This window comes from Moschus berezovskii, chromosome 4, assembly GCF_049115385.1.
Source record: "Moschus berezovskii isolate FMDL1 chromosome 4, NW_MosBer_1.0, whole genome shotgun sequence".
In the NCBI taxonomy this organism is placed as follows: Eukaryota; Metazoa; Chordata; class Mammalia; order Artiodactyla; family Moschidae; genus Moschus; species Moschus berezovskii.
In genome coordinates this window covers 23,155,539-23,180,510 of record NC_142463.1, presented here as the reverse complement: position 1 = coordinate 23,180,510, position 24,972 = coordinate 23,155,539, and the positions used below count along the sequence as shown (strand labels likewise).

Genomic DNA, 24,972 nt, shown 5'->3' with positions numbered 1-24,972 from the left:
TAGGAGGTTCTCCTTTTTGGTCAGGAGTGTAGCATGCACACAGAAGAGTGCACACATTCTAAGTGTACAGCGTGGGGAAGACTCCTTACTAAATGTAGAACTGTCATCCCACTAGTAGTTTCGCTGGACTAGCATTTTCCTCTGTAAGCTTTTGGCTGACTTGCTGTCTCAGTGTTTGTCATTTGTTCTTTGTGGAACAGAAATGTGAGAAACTAGTTGTTGGTGTTAGTGTTTAAGAAAATATTCTTGAAAATCAGACAGATTTGGTTTCAAGTTCCTCATAAGACTGATTTAAAGATTTGAGAATATATGTGCCTGGCATGTAACATATAATTAATAAATTTTGTGACTGTTACTGAGGTTATGGTTTTAATTAAGATAATTGAGATGTAGAAGACATAGATGAGCTATATATTGTCGGATAGGTGCAACAGAGTATATATTTTTACATTAAAATTGTGGATGGTAATGGACGAAATTTTAATTTTATGTGATATTGTTTGAGAACATGCTAAATCCACTTTTTTTCCCAAGTATTAGTTACAATTAAATTTTTAATAGCTGTAAAACAACATTTTCAGCTTAAATACAGTTTCAAGTAAGACAAACTGTTTTAATTTTTAAGAGTGAGTAAAATAAACTTCATATGATAATTTAGGTTTATAAATATTTATAATGATCTTTATTCCTTTGGGAACATTTTTTTTCAAGTTTTTCAAATCACAATTGATGTCACCAATTGAATGGACTGATAATAATAAGGTATATTATTGGGACTTTGTGGAATAAATCATTTTCTACTTACTTTCCTTTACCTACCATAGATTAAAGTTTATCATTAGTAGTAAATAGTTAAATATTACATATTAATAAAGTAACTTTATTAGTATGTCTGATAATCTATATCAGGTTTCCTGTGTAACTAAGTTAGTCACGTAAAATAAGGTGTTTCTCACTACTGTGTGGCTTGGCTGTGTAATTCTTTTGGTTTGGGCTGGCTGGTCTAGGGCTGAGTGATCTAGGATGGCTTCACCTAAATGTTTGGCAGCTGGATGACTTCTTGGTCTGAGAGGGACTTTACATTCCTGGTATTTGGCTTGAAGTCAGCTGGGGTGACGGTCATAGACTGTCCTCATCTAGCAGGCAAATTTCAGCTCCTTCACATGTGGCAGGAAAATTTTTCTGGAGTAAAAGAAGAAAAGCACTTTTCAAGCCTCCTTTTGTTACAATTGCTGTGCCTGGTGGCTGATGGAGGGAGCCATTTTGTGTAAAACAGTATAAAACAGCCACTATTTTAAGTTTTGTTGGACATTAATAGGATGCATTAAGGGTTGACTAGGTTAGAAAGCATGAATCTGTGGTAGATACAGTACAGATATACCTCACTTTCTGTATGATATTCAGCATTCAAAAAGTGTAATGAAGTAGAAAGTTCGAGTTAGTTTCAGAAGTGTGTAAGAAGGAACTTTACAGCGTTGCTGAAATAGGTAATGATGGATTCATCTGGATCTGAAAGTAAGAGATACTAAAAATGTATGAAGATCTAGGGGAAAGAGATCTAGGGGCTGAGGTGGAGAGGAGGGCAAGTAACAGATTCAGTGAAAATAAAAGGAGTAGGTTGAGGAAAAGGTTTGGTCAACAAGAAATTTTCAGAGTTTAGGGTGCAGTGGATCTGAATAATGATGAAATCTAAGATGAAGTAGAGATAGTTACAGCTCAGCAGTAGAAAGTCTAAGTCCAAGGCCTTGGAAAGATTCATTGCTTGAACATTTTATTAAACCTCTAAAGTTCATGTGCTAACATTGCTGCTTCTTTGAGTCAGTGTGATGTCATAAAGATGCTTGAAATGGGATGAAAATTCTGAATTACTTGTTGAAGTCATTGAACAAGGTGGGAGAAGGTCCAGGAGCGTTAACAAGAGCTAGAGAAGAAAGAAAGATGATGAAATAATCTGATGCTACTGGTCTGTATGAAACTTGTGGACTTACTTTTTTCCTAATCAGGAAATGTTTTCTTGTTTTCTTTTCTCTTTATCTGCTTTAAAAAAATGCATGACTCTTCTATTTTATGTTTGTATTTTATTTACTCTGAAATAGATACCCTTAGCAGGTAGGGAGGGAGACTGAGAAGGTAGAAAAGGGGAGAGGTAGGTTAGGTGGTTCTTTAAAGTTATAAAGTTAGGAGGACAGTCACAGATTCTTAACCATCTGTTTTCTCTAATATCAGAAAGCTTATAAATCTAGATAACGCTGAAAGTGGTCTTACCGTTGTTTATTTGTGATCCAGCTTTTGTAAGGCAGAATGATTTTTATTTGAATAAAATATCCTAACAACTCAAAAATTTTAGAAATATCATGTTTGTTTTTAAAATTTTAGACTATTAGCCAATATTATTAGAAGATAGAGTACCAGTTATTAAAATTTGTAGCATGTCTTTTAGACATTTTTACTTTTATGAAAGTATAGAATTAAGACATTATGGCTATCTGCCATTGAATTTTAAAGTTTGGAAGAGATATTAAAATTCTAATCATCTTGTATAATTCAAATAATATGGTCAATAAAAATATGTAAAAAGTTTTACTTCAGATTTTCATATTGTGCAAGTGTATGTAATTATAATAGTATGAATGAAACATATATAGTTTTCTCCATTAAGATTTTATAATCAACTAATTAGATGTGTATTTGTAAGATTATTAAACTTACCCTCTTAAATTATGTAGCCAATTATTTGAATACATAGTTACAAATGATAAACCAACATTTATATTAATTTTTAGTATATTGAAAAATAACTTTTTAATTTTTTCTTAGATTTTTCAAATGATTAAATATTGGGCTTTAACTTTTATAAAGTAATTATTATACTTAAGAAGAAGTGTGGTACAGTATATTTTACTTATTACTGCTGCTGCTGCTAAGTCGCTTCAGTCGTGTCCGACTCTGTGCGACCCCATAGACGGAAGCCCACCAGGCTACCCCTTCCCTGGGATTCTCCAGGCAAGAACACTGGAGTGGGTTGCCATTTCCTTCTCCAATGTGTGAAAGTGAAAAGTGAAAGTGAAGTCACTCAGTCGTGTCTGACCCTTAGCGACCCCACGGACTACAGCCAACCAGGCTCCTCCATCCATGGGATTTTCTAGGCAATAGTACTGGAGTGGCTTGCCATTGCCTTCTCCGTACTTATTACTAGACAAAGTTATTTGGGAGGTATGATTTGACTTCCCCCAGAATCTGCACAAATAAGAGAGACTGATCTAGTTGGTTTTGATAGATTATATGTTCCTTAAATTACTTTTTAAAAGTTTTTTCTACCTGTGGTTATATATATGGTTTACCCAAGGGTCATAATATATATAAAGTGTATTCTCCTGGCAAAACTAATTTTTATTTTTTATGTTTAGGATAAATTTGTTTACCATACGGCTCCAGTTGAAAAACCACACGGCAGACTGCAAAACAGAACATCGAGGTCACAAAAGAAAAAATCCAAGTCACCTGAGAGAAATAAGTATTGCATAAATGCAAAAAACTACGAACAGCCTACAATTTCTTCAAAATCTCACTCTCCATCTCCTTACACAAAAAGACGCATGTGTGAGCTATCGGAAGACACCAGGCGGCGGCTGGCCCATTTAAATCTCGGCCCTTATGAATTCAAAAAAGAAACAGATAAACCTCCATTTGTGATTAGACATGTATGTGTTCTTTGAAACATTTCCATTTGAAACTGATCTAATCTGTAATTGCACTAAAATATTACTCTCAAACTTCTTTCAACTTCTAGCTTATATGAATAATTTTTCTTCCTGAGCTGTATGTTAGCCTAGCAATCTAAAATGGAAAATTAACTTAAAAAAAGGACATTCTTTTGCAACCTTTAAACCTGACAGATCAAGCTCCATTATGAATCCCATAAGTCCTCTAAGTAGCCGTTTCCTTTCCTCTTATAAGTGGAAGGTGTAGTGACTTTACAAATTGAACTGATATATAACTGACATTAGTTCTAAAATGGCAGAGTAGGATTTTAAAAGGGGAACTAGTTTTCTCTGTGAGAAGGAGGACACCCGCCGCCACCACCCCCCCCACCGCCCCAGCCCTTTAAACAATTGTAATGGAAAAGTTTCCCTTGTAAGTATGTTCCTTGGGTAAACCTTATATAATGGACTTTGAAGCAAATCATCATTTGATGGGAATGGAAAGGCCTTTGAAAGAGAAAACTTAACTTTAAGGATAATAGAGTTTCCAATCTTTCTGTATGGAAGCCAGTTTTGATGTGTTTTGTGTTTAAAGCTTGTATCCATATGATAGTCAAAAAGATTTTGGCTAATTTTTAAGGGTCTATAATAATACTTAATAAAAATCATTCTCAGAATCTTCATAATTTCTTTCATTTTTATAAAAATATTTTAGCTTAAAAGCATTTCTATAACAAAAGATTGCAAATTAGTAAAAAAAATTGCTTTATATAATAATAAACTTGAAGATTTAAGTGCCTATAGAAGCAAAACAACTTTCTGAGGTATCTAAAACGCTTTCTGACTTTAATGTTTCCAGTGCATTTTTCCAAATTTTAAAATGTGAATGTAAATGCAAACAAGTAAACATGTTCCTTTGATGGTCTAATAGCTTTTTTAACATTTATGATACCATTTTAAAAAAATTTAGATGTACTTTAAGCAATATTTCATTCCATTTTCTTATTTTGACTGTGAATCTTTTATTCTTTTAGCCTAAAATAATAGATTTTTATTGTAAAAAAGAAAATTTTTAATAATTAATGTAACTTTTAAATGGTTCCATTTTATTGAGATCATTATAATTGCACTTGTCTTATTTATAGAACTTGTTTATAGGTTCTTATCACTGTTTTTTGTTGTTTGAACAATATCCAGATATATTTACTTACTTGTTTGATGGCAGTTTCAGAATGCCTTTAATTTTGTTTGCCCACAATTGCAAATTAAATTGAAAAGAAAGGACATGCTAAATTCTAACCTGAAGGAATATTAGCACTTTAATTAAAATACCTATGTACAACGATAGCTAGGAATATTTTGAGCGTTAGCCACATAAAAATTGCTTAGGGAAAAAACTCCTCTTAAAATGTTTAGTATTATTTTCACGTCACTACTTAAAATAGAATAATTTTATTAATTCTTGGTATAAATTTTGATATTTTTATTTAAATGATTTCCCTTTCAACTTTCCAACGAAAGGAAGAAATACATGCTTCTAAGTTTATAGCTACAAAATTACTTACAGTGACTGTAAAGGACTAGATTTTTCCAACTGTGTTTATAAACATATGCCTCCCACCTCCATAACCATTCATGATTTTCAAAGCACTTAACAAAATTGGTAACCAAGCAAAATTTTACTTTGATATGTGGATATACAAAATGTAATACTCTTAGGAAAGACATTCTAGTTTTATAGGTACTGTATAAAAAGTAATCTTAAAGAATAAAGAAGTTTCAAGAAACTAGTATACTCCCAAACTAGCACAACCATTCTTTAAGAGTTAAGCTACATTCTTCACTTTTATTTATGTAGAAGTTAGTATTTTTTTCTATTATGGTAAAATATTCATAATATAATATTTTTATTCTGACATTTCATATAAATAGAAACATACAAAGTTTGCCTTTTTGTCTTTTTCGTTTAGTACCTTTAGTACACCGTACATTTAGTACAGTGCTTTGAAGTTTCATTTGTGTTGCAGCATATATCAGTGCTTGATTCTTTTTGTGACTGAATAATTCATTGTACATTTTGTGTATCCATTAATCTATTGATGAACATTTGACTTCACCTTTTAGTTATGTGAGTAGTACCTCTGGGAACATTCATGTACAAGTTTTGTTTGAATATCTGTTTTAATTCCCAACTGCTTTTATACCTAGGAGTAGGATTGTGGGGTCATATGGGCTTCCCTGGTGGCTCAGACAGTAAAGAATCTGCCTGCAATGCAGGAGACCTGAGTTCAATCCCTGGGTCAGGAAGATCACCTGGAGAAGGGAATGGCAGCCCACTCCAGTATTCTTGCCTGGGAAATCCCATGGACAGAAGAGCCTTGTGGGCTACAGTCCGTGGGTTCATAGACTCGGACAGAACTGAGTGACTAACACATGGTAATTCTGTGTTTAACTTGTTGAAGAATTGCCGAACTGTTTTCCAAAATTTGCTCTGTTATGTTTTCACCAGCACTGTGTGATGTTTCCAGTTTATCCACATTCTCACTAATGTCTGTTATTTTCTGTTTTGTTTTATTTTTATTGTAGCTATCCTGAGGGTGTAGAGTGGTATCTCATTATGGCTTTGATTTGCATTTCTCTAATGAGAAATCTTTGCTTTGCTTCTTTTTGTGTACTTGTTGGCTATTTACATATCTTCTTTGGAGAAATGTCTATTCAAGACCTTTGCCAATTTTTTAATTAGGTTGCTTTTAATTAGGTTAATTAGTTGAAATAAGTTGTAAATTTTCCTTATATATATGTTAGGGGTCTAGATCCTTGTCAGGTATATGATTCACAAGTATTTTTCTTACTCTGTTGCTTGCCTTTTCACTTTTTTAATTTAAATTTTAAAAAATCATGGTAAAATATACAGTATATAAAACTTACTGTTTTAACCATTTTAAATGTACATTTTAAAGTATACACATTAAGTACATTCACATTGTTGAGTGATCACCACCACCATTTATCTCCAGAACATTTTGCATTTTGCTAAACTGAAATGCTGTACCCATTAAACAATAATTACCCATTTCTTTTCCCCTTCATCCCTTGGCAAATGCCTTTCTACTTTTTGTCTCTATGAATTTTACTGCTTTGGGTATCTCATATAAGTTGTACCCAAAACTTACAATATTTGTCAATTGTGAATTGCTCATTTCACTTAGAATAACATCATTAAGGGGCTTCCCTGGTAGCTCAGGTGGTAAAGAATCAACCTGCCATGCAGGAGACCCTGGTTCAATTCCTGGGTCGGGAAGATCCCCTGGAGGAGGACATGGTAACCCACTCCAGTATTCTTTCCTGGAGAATCCCTGTGGACAGAGGAGCATAACGGGCTACAGTCCATGGGTTTGCAAAGTCAGACACGACTGAGCGACTGAACACAGTGCAGCAGCAAAGTCATTAAGGTTAACTCATGCTACAACATGTGTCAGAATTTTCTTCCTTGTTACAGCTGGATAATCTTTTAAATGTATATGCCATATTAATTTACCCATTCATTAGTTGATGGACCGTTGGATTGGTTCTATCTTTTGACTGTTGTGAATACTACTGCTCTGACATACTATAGAAATATCTGTTCAGGGCCTTGCTTTTCAGTTCTTTTGAGTATATATCCAGAAGTGGAATTGCTGGGTCATATGACAGTCCTGTTTTGAAGAACCACCATGCTGCTTTCCATAGTGGCTGCACCTATTTACATTCCTACTTGTGGCTGCACCTATTTACATTCCTTGTGCACTCCTAAGAGTGCACAAGCAGTTCAGTATCTCCTCATCCTTGCCAACTCTTGTTATTTTCTGCTTTTTTATAATGGCTATCATGATGGGGGTAAAATAGACTTTTGACTTGCATTTTACTAATGATTAGTGATGCTGAATGGTTTTTCAGCATTTTTCAGATATGACCTAAATCAAATCCCTTATGATTTTACAGTGGAAGTGAGAAATAGATTTAAGGGACTAGATCTGATAGATAGAGTGCCTGATGAACTCTGGACGGAGGTTCGTGACATTGTACAGGAGACAGGGACCAAGACCATCCCCATGGAAAAGAAATGCAAAAAAGCAAAATGGCTGTGTGAGGAGGCCTTACAAATAGCTGTGAAAAGAAGAGAAGCAAAAAACAAAGGAGAAAAGGAAAGATATAAGCATCTGAATGCAGAGTTCCAAAGAATAGCAAGGAGAGATAAGAAAGCCTTCCTCAGCGATCAAAGCAAAGAAATAGAGGAAAACAACAGAATAGGAAAAACAAGAGATCTCTTCAAGAAAATGAGAGATTCCAAGGGAACATTTCATGCAAAGATAGGCTCGATAAAGGACAGAAATGGTAGGGACCTAACAGAAGCAGAAGATGTTGAGAAGAGGTGGCGAGAATACACAGAAGAACTGTACAAAAAAGATCTTCACGACCAAGATAATCACAATGGTGTGATCACTGACCTAGAGCCAGACATCTTGGAATGTGAGGTCAAGTGGGTCTTAGAAAGCATCACTACAAACAAAGCTAGTGGAGGTGATTTAATACCAGTTGAGCTACTTCAAATCTTGAAAGATGATGCTGTGAAAGTGCTGCACTCAATATGCCAGCAAATTTGGAGGACTCAGCAGTGGCCACAGGACTGGAAGAGGTCAGTCTTTATTCCAATCCCAAAGAAAGGGAATGCCAAAGAATGTTCAAACTACCGCACAATTGCACTCATCTCACACGCTAGTAAAGTCATGCTCAAAATTCTCCAAGCCAGTCTTCAGCAATATGTTAACCGTGAACTCCCAGATGTTCAAGCAGGTTTTAGAAAAGGCAGAGGAACCAGAGATCAAATTGCCAACATCCGGTGGATCATGGAGAAAGCAAGAGAGTTCCAGAAAAACATCTATTTCTGCTTCATTGACTATGCCAAAGCCTTTGACTGTGTGGATCACAATAAACTGTGGAACATTCTGAAAGAGATGGGAATCCCAGACCACCTGACCTGCCTCTTGAGGAACCTGTATGCAGGTCAGGAAGCAAGAGTTAGAACTGGACATGGGACAACAGACTGGTTCCAAATAGGAAAAGGAGTACATCAAGGTTGTATATTGTCACCCTGCTTATTTAACTTATATGCAGAGTACATCATGAGAAACGCTGGGCTGGAAGAAGCACAAGCTGGAATCAAGATTGCCGGGAGAAATATTAATAACCTCAGAAATGCAGATAACACCACCCTTATGGCAGAAAGTGAAGAGGAACTAAAAAGCCTCTTGAGGAAAGTGAAAGAGGAGAGTGAAAAGGTTGGCTTAAAGCTCAACATTCAGAAAACAAAGATCATGGCATCTGGTCCCATCACTTCATGGGAAATAGATGGGAAAACAGTGGAAACAGTGTCAGACTTTATTTTTTTGGGCTCCAAAATCACTGCGGATGCTAATTGCAGCCATGAAATTAAAAGACGCTTACTCCTTGGAAGGAAAGTTATGACCAACCTAGATAGTATATTAAAAAGCAGAGACATTACTTTGCCAAACAAAGGTCCATCTAGTCAAGACTATGGTTTTTCCAGTGGTCATGTATGGATGTGAGAGTTGGACTGTGAAGAAAGCTGATCACTGAAGAATTGATGCTTTTGAACTGTGGTGCTGGAGAAGACTCTTGAGAGTCCCTTGGACTGCAAGGAGATCCAACCAGTCCATTGTAAAGGAGATCAATATTGGGTGTTCATTGGAAGGACTGATACTGAAGCTGAAACTGCAATACTTTGGCCACCTCATGCGACGAGTTGACTCACTGGAGAAGACTCTGATGCTGGGAGGGATTGGGGGCGGGAGGAGAAGGGGATGACAGAGAATGAGATGGCTGGATGGCATCGCCGACTTGATGGACATGAGTTTGGGTGAACTCCGGGAGTTGGTGATGGACATGGAGGCCTGGCGTGCTGTGATTCATGGGGTCGCAAAGAGTCGGACACAACTGAGCAACTGAACTGAACTGAACTGAATGGTTTTTCACGTGCTTATTTGTCATTTGTTTATTTTTTTTGGAGAAATGTCTTTTTAAAGTCCTTTGCTCAATTTTTTTATTGAGTTTTTGAAGTTTGTTTATGTTCTGGATATTAATGCCTTTTCAGATAATAATTTGGAAATATTTTACCCTACTACATGGGTTGCCTTTTCACTCTCTTGATATTGCCATTTTATGTAAAAAACTTTTAATTTTGGTAGATAGAGCTGTCTTTTTTGCACAGATTTGAATCGGTCTGACTCTTTTTGTTAGAAAACATGGATGACTTAATATGTTATTCCTATACTCAGAATGCTGGTTCCTAAACGCAGCCAGATAAAGACACTAAATTCAAAATCTGTATGCTAAGGAGATAAGTAATAAATGGCTAGACTTGTTTTTTTTTTAATGTAGCAAAGTAAGATTTCTGTATTTTTTACTTTGTAGTGGGAAGCAAACTAGGTAATAGAGTAATGGACATTTCAACTGTAAATCTGTTCATTTTAGAGTGGATTCAGAATATAATTTAAAATTTCTGGAATTTAAATTTTACTTAAAAGCAAACAGCAAAATACTTGGCTAAGCTCTGATTTTGGATTGTGCCTGAACTATGTAGGCAGTATCATGTTAACCTGATGTGTGATCTATGTACCTTACTTGATTTTCTGGTACCATTAGACTGAAAAAAAAATTAAGCTTTTTGTTACATTGAAATTTTCCTTATTCTAGGTTGATCCCCCAAGTCCCAGGGCCGATGCTTTATTTGGATCTCCTGGCAGAGACTGTGAAAGAGATGGATGGTCCAGGCTGCACAATGGTAATAGACAAGTCATCTCTATTGTTTTAGTTATCTTTCCTATATTCAAATGTTTATCTTGGCATCAATTAAAAAAACAGAATCTTGGCTATATAGGAAAATAGTTAACATGACACTTTTTAAAACTTTTGGGACTCCTAGGTAAGATACTCTCTAAAAATAATAGAATTTAAGTGCTGCTATAAATCATCTTCTTTGTGATTCAAAACACAGATTAGCATATTAAAGACTGTGATAGTGATACCTTTTAGTAAAACAAAACAATAACAAAAAATTTTGATTTTGTTTTGCTCAACAATTTTTAAATTTATTTGGCCATGAAACCTTTTCCCTACTTTAGCATGCATTACTTAGTTTGTGGAACAGGCTTTGGGAAATACAGTTGTAAAAAGAGTTCAAACTGACACTTTTGGACATACATTTACCACATATATTTGAATGCTTGCTCAGCCACTTATAAACTGAGCATTCTTGAACAAATTTTCTTAACTACTCTGTTTATCAGTTTATTGAAGAATGAAGATAACATGATAAATATTACTATGCAAGATGCCCTAGCACACAGGACACTTAATATCAGCTGTCACAATAATATTTATATTTTAGGAATGATAACATTCTTTAGGTTTAGTTTATAATAATTTTTTTTTCATTTTTAGGCCTGATCCTAATAGTTAGATAGGTTATTTCTAAGTTCAATATGAAGATGGTTTTAATAAAGAAGATTAAATAGTATTTTATAGTTGGGTGTGTGTGTGTGTGCATGCACGCGCACACACACACTCAGTTGTGTCTGATTCTGTGACCCTACGGACTGTAACTCACCAGGCTGCACTGTCCATGAGATTCTTCAGGCAGTCACAAAAATGGAGCGGGTTGCCATTTCCTTCCCCAGGGTTTCTTCCCGACCCAGAGATTGAACCAGCATCTCCATGTCTTCTGCATTGGCTGAAGGATTCTTTACCTCTGAGCTACCTGGGAAGCCCAATTAGGGACATATAAGTGTTAATATCTGTAGATGCTGGCTAATCAATTCACCAGAAGCCTTTAAGTTAATTTATTGCACACTAAGAAAAGGGCATAGAAAAGTGAGAGTAAAAAAATATAATCAACATATTGTGAGCTTTGTCTCTTTCTGATTCTAAACTCTAGTGTATAATCTCTCTCTCTTTTAAAATTAGGATATGAAACATTCTTATCTAAGAACATGAAGAGTTTGTGCTCACCTACTTTCCATTTTTAGCATTAGTGTTAGTCGCTTCTTCGTGCCTGACTCTTTGTGACCCCATTGACTGCAGCCCACCAGGCTTCTCTGTCCATGAGCTTTTCCAGGCAAGGATACTGGAGTGGGTTGCCATTTCCTTCTCCATTTATAGCATTAATTGGGAGATAAGATTAATCGATAAGCTTTTTATACTCTGAATAATAGATTATATGAAATTAGGAACAGATATTACCCTGTTTCCCCTCTTGGACTAAATTTATAGACATTGAGTAAATACGCTTTAAGGACCAGAAAAATTGAAAATGACTTCGATATAGACTTTTCTTGGGAAGATGTTTTTGGGATGCACTTAAATGTCTGATTTCCCCTAACAATTATTATATATTTCCCAGCAGAGCTGTTATAGTTTCTAGTAACTTCGTATCAAAGCAATCAGCTGCCTATATAGAGGTACAATTAGAGAGGTCAATTATGAGGTGCTTTTTTCTTTTAACTTTTTATTTTGGTATAATTTTAGACTTACAGAAAGTTGAAATATTACATAGAATTCCCCTATGCCTTTTATTCAGAATCTACAAATATTAGTATTTGCTTTTCCTTCTGCCTCCGTCTTTTTCTAACTTTCACCTCCTTAACTCCATCTCTGTATGTGTGTCTGTGTATGAAATTTTCCCGACATTGCTATGGACTGAATTGTGTCCCTCAAAATTCATATGTTGAAGTTCTAACCACCAGCAGTGGTATTTGGAGATGAGTCATTACCTTTGGGAGGTAATTAGGTTTAGATGAGTTTATGGGGTAGGGTTCTCATGATAGGATTAATGTCAGAGATCCCGTATCAGTGATCTTCCTTTCTCTCTGTCATGTAAGGACACAACCGAAAGGAGCCATCCTCAAGCCAGAATGAGAGCTTTCACCAAAACCTGTGTTGGCACCCGCATGTCAGATTTCCAGCTTCTAGAAGTATGAGAAATAAATGTTTATTGTTTAATTCACTTAGTCTATGGTAGAAGACAGGGCTTCCCTGGTGGCTCAGAGGTTAACGCGTCTGCCTCCAATGCGGGAGACCCGGGTTCAATCCCTGGGTCAGGAAGATCCCCTGGAGAAGGAAATGGTAACCCACTCCAGTATTCTTGCCTGGAGAATCCTATGGATGGAGAAGCCTGGTAGGCTACAGTCCACGGGGTTGCAAAGAGTCGGACACGACTGAGCGACTGAACAGAACAGAACAGAACATGGTAGAAGACAGCCGGAGAAAACTAACAGTTTTTATCTTGAGGTTATATAATTATCAAAACAAGAAACTAACAATATAATAATGTTGACTAATCTATAAACCTAACTCAGATTTTGCCACTTGTTCTAATACCTTTATAGCAAAGAGAATGCCACATCGTGCATAACCTTCAGTTGCCACATCTCTTTTGTTTTCTTTAATATGATCAGTTCCTTGGCCTTTCTTTGTGTTTGTGATCATTTTTTGGAGTAAAGGCCACTTTTTTAATAGAATCTCCCTCAATTTGGGTTTGTTTTACTATTTTCCTCTTTATTAGATTTATTAATTTCCTCCCAAAATACAGCAGAAGTGATATATTACTCTCAGTGCTGCACATCAAGATGTACATGATGTTGCTTTGTTACTGATGGTGTTAATTTGCTGACTTGATTACAGTGGTATCTGCTAGGTTTCTGCAGGAAAAAGGTGCTATTCCTTCCTTCCTTTTGTAATTATGGGGAGATAGAGAGACTTGGTTAATACTCCTTGACTTTTACCTCTTTACCATATGTTGATGATTCTTGTTGGAAATAATTTATTACAGTGATTTTTACAAAATATTTTAAAAATTTCATTTTTCTTTATACATTAATTATTTGCCTTTTACCATAAAAAGTTTCCCTTCTCTTTTCTCTAATTTTAATGCCCCTATTCTTTGGACTGCTTTTCTTTCTGGCTGGCAGTTGAGCAACTGTAGTTTGGGTTCTCATCAGCTATTTAAATACATGTGGAAATTTCTTATGATAGACTCTCTTAGGCATAGTAAATTTTTACTTATCTTGGAAATTCTTCTTGAAAATTTCCTTACCAAATTATCTTGCATAATAATTTTTAAGTTCCTATAGGATACCATTTTCACCAGTGTTGATTAATTTAGTCTTCATTCTAGTCACGTGAAGGTGGATTTAACTATGTTTGATCAGGAAGAGAGTGACCAAAGCTTAGAGAGGCTATGTGACGTGTTGGAGCACTATAGAACTTAAACCTAGATCTTAAAACCCCAAGTTCCTTTCTTTTCCACCACTCTCTTACTCCTTTCCCTACTATCCTTTAGATGTTTTTTTTAGATAAAATTTCCAAGTTTTCTCTGGCTGGAATTTCCATGAAATATAAGTCTAATCTATGCAGTCCTTTTGAAGAAACTTAGTATCTCTTGTACCTTAAGAATATTTGGAAGCTTCATCTGGTCATTTGAGCATTTTAAAGTTGTCCTTTTTTAATTTGCTTAGAATTTAACAAGTACCTCTCATTCCCAAATGCCATCACTTTGAGGAGTAGGGCTTCAACATACACATTTTGGAAGGACACAAATATTTGGTTTGTAACACTGATTTCATGAGATTATAAGATAATCAAATAATAGATAATATTTATTGTGTTTTCTGCTAGCCACTATTCTAAGTACTTATATTTCATTGATTCATTACTCAGAGTAACCTCAAAAATTTTAGGTACTATTATCCTCATTTTACAGATGAAGAAATCTGAGATTTAAGGAAATGTAAGTTGTTCAAGATCACACATATACACACACACAATCTAAATTAGCTCTTTCATTTTCTTTTTACTCTTCTTTAGTGTGACCCATTCATTAAGGCCCAGCTCAACTTTTTCCTCAGGAAGTTTTGCCTGATTGTCTTCAACTTTGAGAGACTGGGCTCTGATATGACTTTTTAATAGCATTAATTGCCAGTACCATTCTGATATAGCTTGTCCTTTTATGCTGCTGGTATTTGATTTGGTAATAACTTAAGTAAATTATAAGCACTGCACAACCATGGGCCATGATTTTTATCTCCTACATCTAGGATATAGTTAGTGCCTAATTGTTAGTAAGCGTGATTAAATGTGAACATCAGGAAACCTCAGATCAAAGTATTAGCTTAATTTATAAAAATGAAAGAAAATTGTAGAAGTTTGTCTGAATTAGGGTAAGTTTATAAATGGTTTTTGTCTGGAGAATTCCATGGACAGATGAGCCTGGCGGGCTACAGTCCATGGGGTCACAAAGAGTCAGACACAACTGAGCAACTAAGCACAGCACGGCACAGACTATCCTGGGTCTGTATCTATATAGCCTGTTTTTCTGTACAAAGTGGTTAGGGAATGTAAAATATAGACTGTTAAGAGTGTTTTCTTTTTTTTTGAAATGTATTAGTAAAGAAGTAGAGTTTCAAATAATGGTTCTGAATTCTTATCTATCAATATAATAGAGATTATAATTCTACAAAGTTGACTCATTTAAGTAATAAATAGAACACCAAATGTACGTAGTGGTTTGTTTTAGGGAGAGCTTTGAAATAATTTTATAATCCACTGTTGTAAATACTGAGAATAGGTACTTTTATGAATTGTATAATTTAATCATAACTATAACTCTCTTGAGGTAAGGTAAGCGTTGTCTTTATACTTTTAAAATGAGGCATGAAATTAATTATATAACTTGACCAAATTAGCATCTATGGTAAACTGAACCTGGCCTTGTTTGAGTTAGAATTCAATAGTAATGATGTTGATATTGTGTTAGTAATAATAGAAAGTGAAGTCGCTTAGTCGTGTCCAACTATTTGCGACCCCATGGACTGTAGCCTACCAGGTTCCTCCATCCATGAGATTTTCCAGGCAAGAGTACTGGAGTGGGTTGCCATTTCCTTCTCCAGGGGATATTCCCGACCCAGGGATTGAACCCAGGTCTCCTGCATTGCAGGCAGACACTTTACCATCTGAGCCACCAGGGAAGCTGTTAGTAATAATAGTTAGCATTTTTTTTTACTGCCTTACATGTAATATCTAATGTAGTCTTTAAACAATATTATGGAAGAGGTACATGGGACAGTTGATGGATCTGAGACTTGGAAAAGTCAGAGAATATGCCCATTGCTATATTAGAAGTGCTGGTGCCTAAACTGTAATGCACATCTATTTGTCAGCAAGATCTATACACTACAGGACAGTATGTTCCCACTTGCTAAAGCCAGTCCTGTTTCCATTACACTCACTTGATTCAGGCATGGACTCCAAGATTAGGAACACTTGTAGTTTGGCAATATCTATCAAGTCTACATGTTCAAAATACATATCATCATAAACTAGTTTGTCAACTAAAAATTGTCCTTTTCCTGCACACAAATTGGTTTATCAAATAAAAATTAACACGGTCTATATCAGATATCTCCTACTGTAATGAAAATAATATTTGTGAAATCATTTATTTGCTAAAGAACTTATAGATTTTAACTTATGCTTATCATCTTTGTAACATTGTTGAAGGATTTTGAAGGTATTTCTGAAAACTGCTGTGTGAGTTTTAATCACAGAAACAGTGATTGTAGGAAAAGCAAAGATTAAACCAAATTTATTTTTGGTGGAAATATTTATAGTTTCTTTTATGCGTCCTTTTTTAGATCATTCTCATCTTGGCTGCTATCGACCCAAGGATTATAAGGTATGTAATAAAAGCTATGTAGTTTTTATTACATAGTGATAGTTATCCTGGCTTTCAGATTAGAGCATACGTAAATTTCTGATATGTTTGGTCAGATATTATCATGTTCATTTAGTTAAGAAATTTACAAACAATAATTGTCATATTATGGAATGTCATTATTTTGTCTGGAATAGACTTTTCATTGAGAGTCTTCCTATAACTATTTTGTGACTTTTGATTGTTCATTTGGATTAGTTATTTGTAATTGTGTGTGTGTGTGTGTGTGTGTGTGTGTGTGTGTGAGAGAGAGGGAGTTAGAGACAAAAAAATTGGTGGTTAGTTTTAGTGATACCTCACAGTAGTAATTCTAAATTTCATTCATTCATTCATACAGCAGTATCCTCATAATTTTTGCCATATCTGCATGTAATTTATGCTACCTTTAAAAAATCCACAGAATCTAAAAAAGAGTGGATATATGTATATTATAACTGATTCATTTTGCTGTACAGCAGAAACTAATACAATATTGTAAATCAACTGTAATAGAAATTAATTTAAAAAATTCAAAAACTGAAAGTTCATCTTCTTTTCATTTATAAGTATCTGTTCCGTCGCTCAGTCATGTCCGACTCTTTGCAACCCCGTGGCCTGTAGCCTACCAGGCTTCTCCATCCATGGGATTCTCCAGGCAAGAATACTGTAGTGGGTTACCGTTTCTTTCTCCAGGGGATCTTCCCGACACAGGGATCGAACCTGGGTCTCCTGCATTGGAGGCAGACGCTTTAACCTCTGAGCCACCAGGGAATAAATTAAAATTAATATAACTGAAAATCAGTATCATATGCTTTAAAAATACAGTGAAAAAAAAAATGGTACTAAATTCTAGCTAGATAACAAGACTCTGAGACATGTTCTCTATTTCTTAAAATGAGATAAACAATGACATACAGGTGTAGCAGACATTACCAAGAGCTAACTAAAGATTTCTGATTGAAAGAGAATTGAAATTTTTTCCTTTGTGATTTACTGTCTTTTAGTGTATGTCCATGCACCATGTAAAATAATCTTGTGTATTATCTAAATTTATTTTGGGCATCATATTAAAAACCTGCTACACCACTAGTAGTTCATGTTCTGCATTTTGAGAAGTATTTCCCCAGAATTTATCTTTTCTGCCTCTAAGTGAAAATTTCTTAGTAAGAGGAGGCATTATATTTAGGAAAACAAAATAAAAATCACACCTTTCTTTATAATACCTTTGTTTATTTACCCGAAGACGATTTATTCTGTGCTTTAGGGCACTGAATAGCATAGTTCTTTGTCATGCTTTGATTGTGGTGAAAGAAATATGGAAGAGCCAAGGCAAAGTTGTGAGTAAGGGTCCAAATCTACCAGAGTGTCAGAATCATATAGGTGGAACTTTATGAAAATCCATTCCAGGCCTACTAAATGAAAATTGCTGAGAATGGAGACTGGAAATTTTTATCACAAGTTTCCAGGTGATTCTTATGCTTCCTTTTGCTCTCTATGCAAGCATTGGCATTTGAGATCTATGAGTATAGACATGAACATAGCACTTAAACAAAGCCATTCCTCGTATAGTGTTTGTATAGGGTTGTGCCCTTGTTTAAAGCTGTCCCTAGAGGAGTGTGAGGAGAAGGCAATGGCACCCCACTCCAGTACTCTTGCCTGGAAAATCCCATGGACGGAGGAGCCTGGTAGGCTGCAGTCAGTGGGGTCGCTAAGAGTTGGACACGACTGAGCGACTTCACTTTTACTTTTTACTTTCATGCATTGGAGAAGGAAATGGCAACCCACTCCAGTGTTCTTGCTTGGAGAATCCCAGGGATGGGGGAGCCTGGTGGGCTGCTGTCTATGGGGTCGCACAGAGTCGGACACGACTGACACGACTTAGCAGCAGCAGCAGCCAGTAGAGAAGTGTGGGCCTGGCATAATTCACCTGGTGCAGAATTATGTGGAATTTACTCAAACACATACATGTATACTGATCTGTGTAATATATGTGCTTATGAGTGTGCCTGTAAACACACACACAGGCACACACACACACACATCAAAAAGCATAATGTTCATTGTCTTGCATGGGACCCAGGGAAGCCACCTTATTTGTAACACCAAGAGATAAGCCTGTCTTTGTACATTTTCTTCAAGTCATGTTTCACAATTTTTATGTATTTATTTTCTTCTTTATTTGCATCTTTGTTTATAGTCTGCCTTTAAAAAAAATAATCTGTTGGTTCCAAAGTGGCAAGGATCTTACTGGTCTTACTTATTGATAATCACTGGTACTTAACATATTGTCTGATACATAGTGTGGATTCCTAAAATATGTGTGTTGTGTGAGTGGATTATAAAGAGAAAACAAGTAAACCAAATATATAAAAGTATAGAAAGTAGAGAAAGTTTATCAGACTGATAAACTATAATCCAGTTCTGTGTTGACTAGTCCATTTAAAGGTAGGTGTATATATTCAGAATCCCCTCTTCTAAATGAATTATTTTAAAGAGCTTCACTTCTGTCCCTTAACTATCTGCCCACCCTCAACGCTATATTCTTCACTTTCAGGGTTAGAGTAGAAGTTAATCATTAATACTACCCTTGTAAGGCTGTGGGTAGTAAGTCAGCTCACAGGATTATTTTTTGTTTTGAAGAGGTAGATTTCCATAGAAATACATATTCAGCATTGAACAGGGCTATTTTTCTATGGAAAAATAAAGGACTGCTTTTGTATAGGCATATAATAGCTGGTAGTGGAACACTATATGGTATCTATAAATAGGAAAAGAGTTATGAATCTAGGAGTGCTTGCAAGAAATTTTTAGAAAGGCAAGACTTTGCCTAAGTTCTGTTGAGAAATATATTCTGCAGAGGCAATAGAAGAGAGGTCCATGAAGTGACTCCATTTTGTGTCTTCACCTTATTCTAGAGCAATGCTGTCCTCTTCACATAGTGGAAAACAAAGGAGAACCTGAAGAGGCATATCAGTTTCTTAAAACTCTTGGTCTTGAATTGACACATGACATTTTTACCTACACTCTGTTTACCAAGAACTTACCAGATGGCCACACCTACATGCAGGGATTGCTTCTCAGCAGTAATTCTGCTCTGAAGGAAGGAAAGATGAATCGTGATGGAAAGCTAGTCATTTGTTCTGTCACATCTAGAATGCCTTGTTCCTCTCTACTCCCAGCTTCTCTTGTACTATTAAGAAAGATGATGACTAAAACTCTATTATGTTATTGATAGAAATTAGCAAAAAATTAGCAAAACTAGTAACTGTCTCTGCCTTCATGGATATTTTATGATAATGAGAGAGATAATAAAGTCACAAAAATCAATATATATTGGAACTGTGACAAATATCGTGAGGGATATGCATGCTGGCTTCAATTAGTTATGTATTAGGAGGATTTGATCTGGTGAAGGAGAACAGAAAAAGGATTTTGAGGATCGGTGACTGCTCTGGAGCTCTGAAGGTGGGTAGGAATTTACTGTGTGAAAAGGAGGGAAGCACATGACCAAGGGAAAATGGGGAAGCACATGTATAAAGGTTCAGTGGGTAGGCAGCTGAAAGGCCAATGTTGCTAGGAGTGAGAGACAGGAGTAGGCGCACGGTGTAAACTTAGGCTGGAGCAGTAGAAAGGGGTCAAATCTGTTTTGCCATGTTAAGAATTTTGATTATCATCCTAGGTACAATGGGAAGCAAATGAAGTTATTTTGAACAACAAGATCCAGTTGGCTTTGTATTTGGAAAATATTACTCTTGATAGTAGTGTGGACTGGGAAAAGAATGGAGAGAATAGACAATTTAGTAGACTATTGAGTAGTCAATGTGAGAAATGATGGCTTGGATTAAGATGATAGTAATAGAGGTCAACTGCAGTGAAGATATTAGACAGATATTTAGAGTTAATGTTGACATAAAAGTAGACCTGACAAATGGAAAAGATGTACTGTGTTCTCCTAGAGAAAATGTCAGTGTCATAAGGATATACTTCTATGTAGGGTAATTCGGAGAAGGCAATGGCAAGCCACTCCAGTACTCTTGCCTAGAAAATCCCATGGATGGAGCAGCCTGGTAGGCTGCAGTCCGTGGGGTTGCTAAGGGTCGGACACGACTGAGCGACTTCACTTTCACTTTTCACTTTCACACATTGGAGAAGGAAATGGCAACCCACTCCAGTGTTCTTGCTTGGAGAATCCCAGGGACGGGGGAGCCTGGTGGGCTTCCATCTATGGGGTCACACAGAGTTGGACACGACTGAAGTGACTTAGCAGCAGCAGCAGCAGGGTAATTCGAAAATTAACAAAATCTCAATAAAAATATCTCCAGGCCCTTAAAAAAAAAATTCTAGGAACTAAGCAAAAATAGTCAAGAAAAGTTTGAAATCAGAGAGTATTGAAAGGGTCTTAGCCGTGCAGTATTATGAATGACTTTTGTATTTCTGATTTTTACAATTCAGTGTTTTCTTGATACCTTTTATTGAGATAGGAAATGTGGAAAAGCCAAATTAGAGTATACAGAATTCTAAATTCTGCTGCAATTTCTTGTTTATCTTGTTTATTAGACTTTGGAGAATGTCTGACTATTCAACTCAGAAAAAGATCAGAGCTTGAAAATAAACAATATGGCACTTGATGTATTCAGAAGGGGGTTTAATTTTAAGAAGCCATTGAGCTTTTGTTTCTGGCACTTTGGATGGGAATGAAAGCACACAGAAGAAGGATAGGGTTCTCAGGTAATGGAGACGACTATCACAGGAGATAAGAGATAGTGGGGTAAAGGCCATTTCTTTCAGTGGGATGTGAGGGTATCCAACAAGACCTAATTTTACATTTTCACATTCTTAAAAATTGGCCTTGGCCAACATCTTTTAAGGAAGCAATTTGTAGACTCTGAAATTTTTTTTTGGAATTTTTATTCTGCCAGTTGAAAAGTGCAGACTATTGGATATATAGGATTTTGCTCTTTTTCATTCTAAGGCATCTTTTACATGAACAGTTTTGTTCATATAAAACACTCTCCAAGGTAGCCACTATAATTCTAAAATATACTTAGTGAAATTATTCTATTTGGAACAGTAAATGTGCAATTTAAAATCATAGTGTAAATATACGTAAGATGATCAAAAGGTGGAATCTGACTTGGAGAGGGCGTTGGCCTAAACTGAAACACAGGCATAAGAATATGACAGTGCTGGTCATTATGTTGCTATTACAGCTTATGTCTTGGGCGCCAGCCTAGTGGTTGGTATCTTAAATTGGAGACCTGACAAATCTGTAATTCTAAGAAGATGGAAGGTCTGGTAGTGGTTTCTTCCTGAAGCATTTTCTCCCATGGAGGAAAATAAAAAGAAGAAACTGAGGAGAGTTTTCATGATATTCTGACAAGTGGCCCAGGGCAAAGTTTTTACTAAGGATTCTGGTAGAATGAGAACATCTGAACCTGTCAGTTCTTGGATTTGGCTACAGGATAGCTTTAGTAGTTCATGCCTGGTCACTTTGCTGTGGACTTCCTCTTACAGACTCAGGGCAAAAAGTGACAGAGAGACATATTAGTAACATATATAATAAGACAGGTTTCCACCTGGGATACAAGTTTTCAGATTTGACCAGATTCTCCATTCCTACAAGACAAAGTAATTCAGCATTTGGGAGCTTTACAAAAAGGAGGGCAGAGTCCAGACTAACAAGAAGATTCAGTTACCACACCATTGTATTGATAGTTAGACCCCGCAAGGAGGGAGGCTAAAGAGTCCCAGAGAAAAAAACTATTTCTGAGTTGAGTGACTTAGATGCGGCAACAAGGAGGGTCTGTTTGGATCTTGTTGGATTTCAGGGTTGTCAACTGCCAGCTCACCAAAAGATCACCACAGTAGCTGAAGAATCTGTTGATATCAAGCAAAGCAGAGCTTTGATTATGCAGTAAGGGAAAGCATCACCTTTGCAGACCTAGTAGTTCTGAAAGGTTAAGGGTAATATCTCTGAAAAGTAAAGGGTGGATATTTATAGGTAAATATTAAAGGTTAAGGGTTTGGGGGTCTTGGCTCAAGAGTTTTAAGGAAGGGATTTAAAGCAGGAAGGGCTTTAGCTGACTGTGGCTCAGATCATGAACTCCTTATTGCCAAATTCAGAGTTAAATTGAAGAAAGTGGGGAAAACCACTAGACCATTCAGGTATGACCTAAATCAAATCCCTTATGATTATACAGTGGAAGTGAGAAATAGATTTAAGGGACTAGATCTGATATACAGGGTGCCTGATGAACTATGGACGGAGGTTCGTGACATTGTACAGGAGACAGGGATCAAGACCATCCCCATGGAAAAGAAATGCAAAAAAGCAAAATGGCTGTCTGAGGAGGCCTTACAAATAGCTGTGAAAAGAACAGAAGTGAAAAGCAAAGGGGAAAAAGAAAGATATACCTAATTGAATGCAGAGTTCCAAAGAACAGCAAGGAGAGATAAGAAAGCTTTCCTCAGTGATCAATGCAAAGAAATAGAGGAAAATACTAGAAAGGGAAACTAGAGAGCTCTTCAAGAAAATTAGAGATATCAAGGGAACATTTCATGCAAAGATGGGCTCAAAAAAGGACAGAAATGGTATAGACCTAACAGAAGCAGAAGATATTAAGAAGAGGTGGCAAGAATACACAGAAGAACTGTACAAAAAAGATCTTCACTACCCAGACAATCACGATGGTGTGATCACTCACCTAGAGACAGATGTCCTGGAATGTGAAGTCAAGTGGGCTTTAGGAAGCATCACTACGAACAAAGCTAGTGGAGGTGATGGAATTCCAGTTGAGCTATTTCAAATCCTGAAAGATAATGATGTGAAAGTGCTGCACTCAGTACGCCAGCAAATTTGGTAAATTCAACAGTGGCCACGGGACTGGAATAGGTCAGTCTTCATTCCAATCCCAAAGAAAGGCAATGCCAAAGAATGCTCAAACTACTGCACAATTGCACTCATCTCACATGCTAGTAAAGTAATGCTCAAAATTCTCCAAGCCAGGCTTCAGCAATACATGAACCATCAACTTCCAGATGTTCAAGCTGGTTTTAGAGAAGGCAGAGGAACCAGAGATCAAATTGACAACATCTGCTGGATCATCGAAAAAGCAAGAGAGTTCCAGAAAAACATCTTTTTCTGCTCCATTGACTATGCCAAAACCTTTGACTGTGTGGATCACAATAAACTGTAGAAAATTCTGAAAGAGATGGGAATACCAGACCACCTGACCTGCCTCTTGAGAAATCTGTATGCAGGTTAGGAAGCAACAGTTAGAACTGGACATGGAACAACAGACTGGTTCCAAATTGGAAAAGGAGTACATCAAGGCTGTATATTGTCACCCTGCTTATTTAACTTATATGCAGAGTACATCATGAGAAATGCTGTGCTGGAGGAAGCACAAGCTGGAATCAAGATTGCTAAGAGAAATACCAATAACCTCAGATATGCAGAAGACACCACCCTTATGGCAGAAAGTGAAGGGGAACTCAAAAGCCTCTTGGTGAAAGTGAAAGAAGAGAGTGAAATAGTTGGTTTAAAGCTCAACATTCAGAAAACTAAGATCATGGCATCTGTCCCATCACTTCATGGAAAATAGATGGAGAAACAGTAGAAACAGTAGCTGACTTTATTTTTTGGGGCTCCAAAATCACTGCAGATGGTGACTGCAGCCATGAAATAAAAAGATGGTTACTCCTTGGAAGAAAAGTTATGACCAACCTAGACAGCATATCAAAAAGCAGAGACATTACTTTGCCAGCAGAGGTCCATCTAGTCAAGGCTATGGTTTTTCCAGTGGTCGTGTGTGGATATAAGAGTTGGACTATAAAGTTGAGCACCGAGGAATTTATGCTTTTGAACTATGGTGTTGGAGAAGACTCTTAAGAGTCCCTTGGACTGCAAGGAGATCCAACCAGTCCATCCTAAAGGAGATCAGTCCTGAGTGTTCATTAGAAGGACTGATGTTGAAGCTGAAACTCCAAAACTTTGGCCACCTCATGCGAAGAGCTGACTCATTTGAAAAGACCCTGATGCTGGGAAAGATTGAGGGCAGGTGGAGAAGTGGATGACAGAGGATGAGATTGTTAGATGGCATCACCGACTCAATGGACATGAGTTTGGGTAAACTTCGGGAGTTGGTGATGGACAGGGAGGCCTGGCGTGCTGCGGTCCATGGGGTCGCAAAGATTGGACACGACTGAGCTACTGAACTGAACTTTAAAGTAGGGAATCTCATTGGCAAAGTTTGTGATATAAAAGATTAGGGATTCCCTGGTGGCATAGTGGTAATGAATACACCTGCCCAACAGGAGATGTAGGTTTGATCTCTGGGTCAAGAAGATCCCCTGCAGAAGGAAATGTCAAGTCACTCCAGTATTCTTGCCTGGAAAATACCATGGACAGAAGAGCCTAGCTGGCTATATAGTTCATGGGGTTGCAGAGTTGGATGCAACTTAGTG

At 36.5% G+C, this 24,972-nt stretch overlaps 1 protein-coding gene across 3 annotated transcripts in view; it reads left to right on the top strand.

Moving 5' to 3' along the window:
* Positions 1-24,972, top strand: part of SPATA6 (spermatogenesis associated 6) — a 182,233-nt gene that overhangs the window by 83,763 nt on the left and 73,498 nt on the right. For all 3 annotated transcript variants that reach the window (XM_055402005.2, XM_055402004.2, XM_055402002.2), the window contains 3 exons: positions 3,408-3,701; positions 10,455-10,542; positions 16,448-16,488. In XM_055402005.2, coding sequence (XP_055257980.1) covers positions 3,408-3,701; positions 10,455-10,542; positions 16,448-16,488 — 423 coding nt within the window. The remainder of the gene's footprint in view (positions 1-3,407; positions 3,702-10,454; positions 10,543-16,447; positions 16,489-24,972) is intronic.